The 9,296-nt window shown below is 40.8% G+C and overlaps 1 protein-coding gene across 3 annotated transcripts in view; it reads left to right on the top strand.

The window, feature by feature from the left end:
- Window positions 1-8,960, top strand: part of CTLA4 (cytotoxic T-lymphocyte associated protein 4) — a 10,437-nt gene extending 1,477 nt beyond the window's left edge. Inside the window, exons 1-4 of one of the 3 annotated variants that reach the window (XM_039844518.1) lie at window positions 2,241-2,504; window positions 5,033-5,380; window positions 5,849-5,958; window positions 7,370-7,530. In XM_039844518.1, the coding sequence (XP_039700452.1) occupies window positions 2,396-2,504; window positions 5,033-5,380; window positions 5,849-5,958; window positions 7,370-7,474 (672 nt within the window). In that variant the 5' untranslated portion in view covers window positions 2,241-2,395 and the 3' untranslated portion in view covers window positions 7,475-7,530. Of the gene's footprint in view, window positions 1-2,240; window positions 2,505-5,032; window positions 5,381-5,848; window positions 5,959-7,369 lie in introns of those variants that run through there. The other 2 variants (XM_039844519.1, XM_039844520.1) reach the window with 2 other exon arrangements.
- Window positions 8,961-9,296: the final 336 nt, after the last annotated feature.

Genomic DNA, 9,296 nt, shown 5'->3' on the forward strand with positions numbered 1-9,296 from the left:
AGAGATGGAGTGAAGGGTTAGAGAAGTACAAATTAATTGTTGATAGATGGTCATGGGGATGGGGAGCATGGCAGTTAGCATTAATGTAATGGCTAGGTGGAGAGCCTAAGGAGAAAAAGAGCAATTAGGGGGATCATTTTATAAACTACATAAATATCTAATCAATGTACTGTATGCTTGAAACTAATAATAACATAAAATTAAAATTTTTTAAAATTAAGATATAATTGACATTGTAAACAATGTGTTATTGGAACACAGCCATGCTCACTCACTTATGTATTTTCCATGGCTGCCTTCACTCTACAACAGCAGAGTTGAGTAGTGGCAACAGAGACCATGCAAAATCTAACATATTTACTGTCTGCCCTTTTATAGAACAAGTTTGTGAGTTACAGGTTGCCTGGGGCATTGCAATAGTCTCCTTCCTAGTTTTCCTTGTTATGTCTCATTCCTCGCTGAACAGACCCTTCCCACTCTTCTTCCTGTGTGAGAGGGGATTTCCCTAAAAAGTGAGCTCTCATGCCAATTCGCTCCTTATGGTACACTGGCCTTCACTATCAAGAACGTCAGCTTCCGGTTACCGCTGATCCCCATACTAGCTTTGTCTTCTGGCCATAATGAATGCTTTATGCCTTTTCCAACCTTAGCACATGCTGTTCTTTTTATCTGAATACCCACCCCTTCCCTCTGTTCTCAATAATAAGCTCAGGTTTTACCTTCTCGAGAAAGCCCTTTCTGACTTCTATAGGCCGAATGAATAAATTCTCTACGGCTAGTGCAATAATGCAATTCCAGCATTTATGTACTACTCTATCATGATCGTGGGTTTAGGTGTCTGCCCCCACCACTGTTGTGGGTTCCTATCAAGAGCAGAAATGTCGATTTTTCACTTTTGTATCTCCAATGCCCAGTCTGGGATCCGACCCTTAGCAAGTTCCCATTACGTTGTTATTACCTACTGGCATTTTGGCTGCGGTTTAAAAGTTTATATAAGCACTAAGGGACTATAGAGAAAAGGCAGGTCCGGGGAGGCTTCTTGGAGGAGCTGACACTTTAGCTTACTCCTGGAGGATGGAAAGGAGCATGAAACAAGATAATTGAAGAAAAAAGGCAGTAGGAACAGCATGAGTGAAGGTGATGAGATCTGAGAGAGAGGTGTGTTGGAAAAATGACAAGCAGAGGAAGGAGACATGTGAAGACATGCTGAAAGACAGGCTAAAAAGAGAGGTATTAGGTCCACATTCTACAGAGCCTCCTCTGCTGGGCTGAGGTGCATGGACAATGGGAAACGGTGGAGGGCTGGCGTAAGCAAACACCATATTCCATGCTGTGACTGTCTGTATGTCAAGTCCCTTGAAGCATTAAGTATTTTTGTCACCATTCAATCCTAAATTTACACAATTTCTGGAATATCAAAGATTCTTCATAAATGTTTCTTTCATCATTGAAATACATGAAAACGTCTCAGTTTTAAGGGAGGGTCCCCAGTGCTTAGTATTCTCTTATAGGATGAACATTTGTCCTGCCTACAACTTCGACAAATTTAAGAACTTCAATCATATCCAGCTTTAGTTTTTGAGTTTTCTGCTTTAAAAATTCCCATAGGAAAAAAAATGTCTATCCTCTTATGGAAGGTTTGAATCTCTTGGATCATTTTGGTTGACTTTTTCTGGACCTCTACAACTCTGGTTTTCTTTGCTGAATTTAGGAAAGCACCTAAATTCTTTCCTAATCTGCAAAACCAGAGGCAAATAAGTTTATTTCTTGTAATTTTGGTATTTTCACTCAACCAAATGCTAAATGTAGCTATGAGAAATAAAATTCTTATTTGTAAAGCATGCCAGTGATGACGCCTCATGGGTAGAATGTAAAGCTTTTATTAATGATGTCCACAGACTAATTCTGTCATTAGCTCAAGGGCTCAGAGAGCTGGTAGCTTAGCGGTTTTGGGGGTGTCGATGAAATTTATTGGGTGCCAAAAGATGCCTAGACAATTGGATAAAATTGGGATTTAAGGGGACTTCTGCACTCCAGGAAATTTTCCAAGTCTCCACTTAGTTATCCTCAAAGTGAAGAAAAAGCTTCAGTTTCAAATTGAGTACATTTTCCATGCATGGATTGGCTTGTTTTTTTCAGTTTTACTTTGAGTGTTTGAGGTTATCTTTTCGACGTAACAGCTAAACCCACGCTTCCTTTCTCGTAAAACCAAAACAAAAAAGGCTTTCTATTCAGGTGCCTTGTACATGTAGTAGATGTCAGAGGATACCTGGGATCAAAGCCAGCTATATATAAAGTCCTTGATTCTGTGTGGGTTCAAACACATTTCAAAGTTCAGGATCCTGAAAGGTTTCGCTCTACTTCCTGAAGACCTGAACACCGCTCCCATAAAGCCATGGCTTGCTTTGGATTCCGGAGGCACGAGGCTCGGCTAGACCTGGCTTTTAGGACCTGGCCCTGCACTGCCCTGTTTTCTCTTCTCTTCATCCCTGTCTTCTCCAAAGGTGAGGTTTTTGGAGCATGAAGGTGGAGGAGGTGTTTCTCTCACCTGGGTTTCATTTATTTCAGCAGTCAAAGACAGTGATTTCTAGCAAAGCCAGACACTAAAGGTAAAAACTCCAGTCTCTTGGCTTGGATAGCTCTGTATTCCAAGACAGGCTGGGGACAGCTGGCGGCAGCAAATAAACAGAGATACAGCTCATAGCAGAGTGCCAGGCATTGAGTAGGGGCTTAATGAATATATCTGAGTTGGTTTGAGACACATGAGCAATTTCAGACACTTCTGTATGATTGAAAGAAAACACTGTTCAGTGATTTAAGAGAGAAAAGATATCCAGAACCCTGAATACATCTGAGCTTGGAATCAGGGTGAGATCAAAATTTTTCTTTTTAATCATGGGAAGCTTCTTTCCTATTCGATTCAAGGTTTTACAGTCCTCTAATTCATGTCTATAAACTGATTAGCCAGCTTGTTTAAAAGTTAAGCCTTCTTTACTCAATTCAAGGTTTTAAGCCCCTCTTAATCAATTCTATAAACTAGTTAGCTAATTACTTAAAAAAATGAAAGCAGTTTGAAATTGTAAAACAACAACAACAACAACAAAAAACAACAACAAAAAGGAGGGATGAAAACAAGCCATTAATCTGTTTGCATAAGATACTTAATTGCTGCCTGATCTATCTGTGGACTTCAGAGGCAGATTCCCCAGTTTTCAGATAAAATAAAGCTCTTTAGAAGTTGATTCCAGGTTTGTTATATGATGTTAAAGGATGAGTGTTTCCAATGAATTTCAACCTTCTCTCTCTCTAGACCTCGGTTAAGAAACTATGTAGTTTGTGTGACGTAGGTGTTTAAAAGATGTTTGATAACTTAATTTTTACTGGCTAAGACATATTCATATACATGATCTTATTTCACATGTTTTGAACATGTAAAAATTAAATACTCTTAGAAGTATTCAAATTTCCTTTTTAGGAAATTTATCTGAACCTGTAACTGGGATCCTCCCGTTGTGGACACTGGGAAATTGAATGTGACCAGATTTGGTGGTGATAATTGGGAGCTTGCCTGGGGTAGGGCAGGAAACTTGGCTTCTTTTAGGCTCAGAGTCAATACTATAACGATTATTGAGTGTCCATTTGGGCAGGATATAAAGGCTGCTCCCAATTGTTTATAAGCCAAAGGCAGAGGCTGGAGGAGGTGTGATTAGCGCACAGAAAACCATAATACAGAGCAGATTAAGTTGATTAAGTAGACTTAATGATCAGAGAATGCTCAGAGAGCATCTTTGGCAGACAGAGATGAAGGTTGGGGAAGTGGATTAACCATGGCAAAGGCTGCTGCCGTATTGTTCTTTCTTCGGGGACAGATATTGTCCAGCACAGGTGCTTGAGGAAAAGGTCTAGTGCCTTCAATAAGAGTAATTTGTATACAGGAAGAGGTGTCCTAGAATCTCAGAGTGGAGTGATAGGTTGGGATTGGATCATAGAGGACATCGAATGTTATTTATCTTATTTGTTTTTGGAATAGTGTTATGTAAGGCATCAAAGTCTTTGAACAGGATGAATGACATGGTTCAATATAGTTTTGGACCACTTGTATTATTGATTGGAGAGAGGTTAGTTATAGAAAAGTTGTTTGACATAAAGCTCTCATATTTTAGATGATGTGAGCCTTTTCGTATAGAGAGCTGGCCTCTCTTATCCTATGGAAGACAGAGAGTAAAAGAACACTTCCCGAAGGTGTTCAGCTGAGGAGAGAGAGTGGCGGGAGACGTGGTGGTGGTGGCAGGGGAAGCCCACAGACATTCACGGCAGGGTTGCCTGAGCCTGGAGAGGAAACGCGCTGGTGTCCTCTGTCCTGTGGCTTCCTTCATCTGGCAGCTTTCTGATAATAATGCAGGGGAAGGGGGTGGTCAACATTGTGAGCCAGGGCATAGCTACTTGCGGGTAATAGAGGTACAGGGCCAGGTAAGTATAGGCAGAGGTTGCTGAGGTATGCTTTGCGATATAAAGCAATAATATTCTATACTGCAGCTTTCAAAATTTCCCCTACTACTCGTGGTTCCTGAACTATAATTCCTCTAGTTTAATTACAACCCTGGAATACTAGAGTTGGAAGGCACTCTGATATCATCTGATCTAATTCCCATTTCCTACATGTGAGGGAAAATGAAGTCCACAGGGAAGGCATGACAAATGGTATATTTCAAGGTAGAGCTAGGTCTTTTGTTTGTCACACTAATGTTCTTCCTGCCACAATCAACTACCTTCAAGCAACTATTTTCCACTAAGGAAACAACTTTATGGAGAGTAGCTTGGAAGACAGCTGAGAGAGGGAAGGAAAGTTGGGGAAGGTGGAGAAGGAAGGGATAGAAAGGGCGATGGGCTTGTTTAAGGGGAAAAGAATAACTTAAAAGTAAAATTGGAGGGTACCTATCAAAGATAAATCTTCTCTGGCTTGAGGTTTTATCTGGGCCCAATGGTGGGTGAGCATGAGTTTACTAAGTTCCCTTTGGTTTTTCCACTTTAGGGGTGCATGTGACCCAGCCTTCTGTGGTGCTGGCTAACAGCCGGGGTGTCGCCAGCTTTGCGTGTGAGTACGTGTCTTCAGGCAAAGCCTCAGAGGTCCGAGTGACAGTGCTGAGGCAGGCTGGCCACCAAATGACTGAAGTCTGTGCTGCAACGTACATGGTAGAGAGTGAGTTGACCTTCCAAGATGATTCTACCTGCATTGGCTCTTCCAGCGGAAACAAAGTGAACCTCACCATCCAAGGGCTGAGGGCCATGGACACGGGGCTCTACATCTGCAAGGTGGAGCTCATGTACCCACCTCCCTACTATGTGGGCATGGGCAATGGAACCCAGATTTATGTCATCGGTGAGAAAAGTCATATCACTAAGCTGACATCTTTTGCATTGCTATCTTCTTTGCATGAAAATAGTTTTGTTCCTTAATTTCAGGTGGTTCATTTTTAGGATTGTGAAAATTCTCTTTAAGAGTTCTCTGGCATTGTAGATAGCCACATGGTAGCCTTCCTTAGTATGGGCGGTAACCCAAATAGCATTCTGACTATATAATAAAATGGGTTGGAGAAGGTCTTTTTTTTTTTTAATATTAAGTCGGAGTACTCACTCTGGAGTGATAACCATCACTGAGTTTGCCCTTTATGCCTTTGATATGACACTCCTGGGAAAGTAGTTTCAAATAACTAGACTTAACTGTAGCCAAGCAATATTATCGAGGCCTGGAAGCTCGCATTTCTTCCTTTTATTCACCAATGAGGGGAGTAGGGCCCTAATGCTTAGAGAGTGTCTCAGGAAGGCTCTGCTTTATTTTTCGTTGCAGATCCAGAACCATGCCCAGATTCCGATTTCCTCCTCTGGATCCTTGCAGCAGTCAGCTCGGGGTTATTTTTTTACAGCTTCCTCATCACAGCTGTTTCTTTGAGCAAAATGGTGAGTGCGATGCTGACAATGCACCATTTTTGGTGGGCATACTTTAGTGATAACAACTGACCAGATGACGCTGTTGAGCTTAGTGTTATTGAGATGAAACAATAAATGAAGAAGACGCAAGACAATGGTAAAGAACACACTAGAGCCCATGGCACTGGCCTTTAGGAGTGTCATTGGGGTTTCAGGATGACTAATATTTTAGATGAGTGTGTTTGACAGTGAATGTTTGTGTGCTTCTGAACAGGGTTTCAGTTTGAGTAACCATTCAAATAACATGGGGCAGCTGTTTTGCTCTTTATCTTTGTGATAATTGTACTTAAGTTAATAACCCTGAAACATAAGATTAGGTTGAGCAAAATGCTCCTGGAGAAGGCCATCTGGATGTATTTTATTCTCTCCCTTAATGGCCCTCTACTTTACCTGGAAGCCATCTCTCAGTGCTACCCAATTTGTGTCTTCTTTGTCCAAGATGTAGCTCTCTACATAAACACCTGTCCAGGGCTCCCTGTTACCCAGTTAGCTTGACTGGGAAGTCTTGCCCTCCCCTACAGTCCAGAAAATGAGAACCCCAGTTTTTATCTACTGCAGTTTTTGGTGGAAGAGGCAGAGGTATGGAATCAGACTTCCTATCAGGATTTCTTTCTGATCGTTCCTTTTAGCCACCTCTGCCTAAGCCTGGCTTTGTTACAAACTCTCCCTCTCTTTTCTGCCTCCTTCCCTCCCTTCATCGCTTCCTCTTTTCCTCTCTCCCATTCTCCTTCTCCCAATCCCTCCCTTTCTCCTCTTTCTCTCCTACCTCCCTCTCTCCCTGTTTCCCTTAACACACACACACACACACACACACACACACTCTCTCTCTCTCTCTCTCTTTCACACTCACTATTCCAAGATCTTCTCTCAACCTGTTCAGTTGCTGTAGCTTCTTCCTAACTCAATTGCTACAAACAGCCACACAGACTAGTATGTTAGCTCTCAATTTACTGAAGTGATAAAAACTAATGTGGACAGAGAAATAATAAAAAGTATATGAGGAGTGGAGATGAGAAATACAGCTCTCAAACAGGATAAAAAAAGTTTATTATATTATCAAACTTGTCTCTTTATAGACTGCATCCAGTCGTTTATCATAGGTATTTTGGGTGTTCTTTCTGAAGCTTTCTCAAAGCCTCTTTCTGCTATCTTCCAGTTAGGGAAAGTGACTACTATTTTACATCTATAGCACAGAACTATTTATGTACAATGAATTTTAATAGTTGAATCAAAAAAAATCTCCTGGGGTTTATAATTCTGTATGTTGTGAACATCCATTTTTCAGTAGGGTAGGGACCCAATATTTCTTGAGTCCTATTATGGTTGGAAGTGGCTTCTGTATTCCTCAACAATAATTACTGTTTCCTTCTGTGTTTGGCAGCTAAAGAAAAGAAGCCCTCTGACTACAGGAGTCTATGTGAAAATGCCCCCGACAGAGCCAGAATGTGAAAAGCAATTTCAGCCTTATTTTATTCCCATCAATTGAGAGACCATTATGAAGAAGAAAGACAATTTTCTAATTTGAAAGAGCTGAGGCAATTCTACCTTTTTGCTATCCAGTTATTTTCATTTGTTTGTGTACTTTGGGGGAAATTCATCTCTCTTTAATGTAAAGCTGGATGCAGAACACAAAGTAAGTGTACTACGATTTAAAGCAAAGGAGCAGGAAAACAGCCAGGATATTTCTGTCACATCAGATCTAATTTTAGTAAAAGCATCACTTGGGAGCAATATGAGGATACAGCATTATGATGTGGAATCAAGGAAATAAGTTAGGGAATGGTACAGTCCAGAGAAAGCAAAAGAAGTAAGAAAGCGGTCAGTATTGTACACAACTTGTATTTACATGTTAGAAGTTTCTAGCTGAAATGATGTTTTCACATTAAATTTTTATGCCCTGTTATTTTTCTTAACAAGTATGTAATTAAATGAATGCTTTAAAAATACTCACATGGCTATATTTTAGCCAGTGATTCCAGGAGTTGTATTGTACCAATATGTATTTTTTATTTGATAATATTGTGCATGGGGGCCACATGTGCTTTTATGTACTTACTGATAGTTTGAATATAAACACTATATGGCAGTGTCTTCCCACCTTGGGTTCAGAGGAAGTTTGGTGAAGGGGCTCAGGACACTAATACACCAGGTAAAATACAAAGTTACCTGCTAACTGGCTTGGAAACTGGATGAGGTCATAGCAGATTCTTGCAGACATGTTGGACTCAGTTGATGTTGACATGCGCTTTGGGCTTTTATGCCAGCTTCTTTTAATGGTTCGCAAGAAAGCCAAAGCTGGCGATACCTGACTTAACTCAATAGAACACCATTGTTGAGACAATGGCTTATTCCGGGAGTCCTATAGGTGCAAACTTCTAGGAAGCTCCATTTACACAGAGCCCCACTTCTTTACACATGGTTAATGCCATGGATAGAAAAAAGAAGGTGGCAGAATGGGGTGCATGAAGGTTTCTGAAAACTAACACTGTTGGTGTTTTTTTAAATCAATATTTTCCATGAAAATGCAACAACATGTATAATATTTTTAATTAAATAAAATCTGTGGTGGTCATTTTCCAGAGTTATCTTTATCTTCCTTGTTTTTGAGTATTGTGTATGAGTTTGTTTTTGATTGATTTGTTCAAGCAGTAAGTGGGGGTCTCCAAAATTAGAAATACTGGGAACGAACTGAAAAAATCCAAAAAGGCAAGTAATTCTTCGTGAATCAGCTGTCTACCAACCCATTACCTGTAAGCTATTCTTGGAAGGAATTCAGCTTCTGTCTTGTTGAATTCTTCACAATAGATATAGCAGTCCTTGATAAATCACACAGCTCTGTCTTTAGCAAAGGTTCTTCACCTCTTCTTTTTTACCCACAGCTTTCTCAGTTACCATGGCAACTCTAGTGTCGCACAGCATGCCCCTTGCAGCCATTTTGATCTGCTTCCACGGCAAATAGAGCTTTTCCTTGTACCTTCCAAATGGACTATTTCACAAATGTAGGGAAAACATACCTGTGGTTCTGTGTTGCTATCAGCTGGTGGGCCTGGTCCTGGCCCACTGAGCCCTCTGTGATTCTTGGTTAACCAATTGTAGCCTCAGCCTGCTTGGGTTCCACACAGGGTTTCTTATTCTTGACCTTCACATCCTGTTATTGTCTCATGAAATGATTTTCTGTGTGAACAGAGACCACTTGTATCTGAATCAGCTGATTCAAGTGCTTAACCTCAGATGCACTGAATCAGAATCTTTGAGCAATGGAGCCAGGAATTTGCTCTTCCAACCAGCTCCCACTGCTTCTTATACCC

This window comes from Pteropus medius, unplaced genomic scaffold (genome assembly GCF_902729225.1).
Source record: "Pteropus medius unplaced genomic scaffold, Ma_sr-lr_union100, whole genome shotgun sequence".
NCBI classification, from domain to species: Eukaryota; Metazoa; Chordata; class Mammalia; order Chiroptera; family Pteropodidae; genus Pteropus; species Pteropus medius.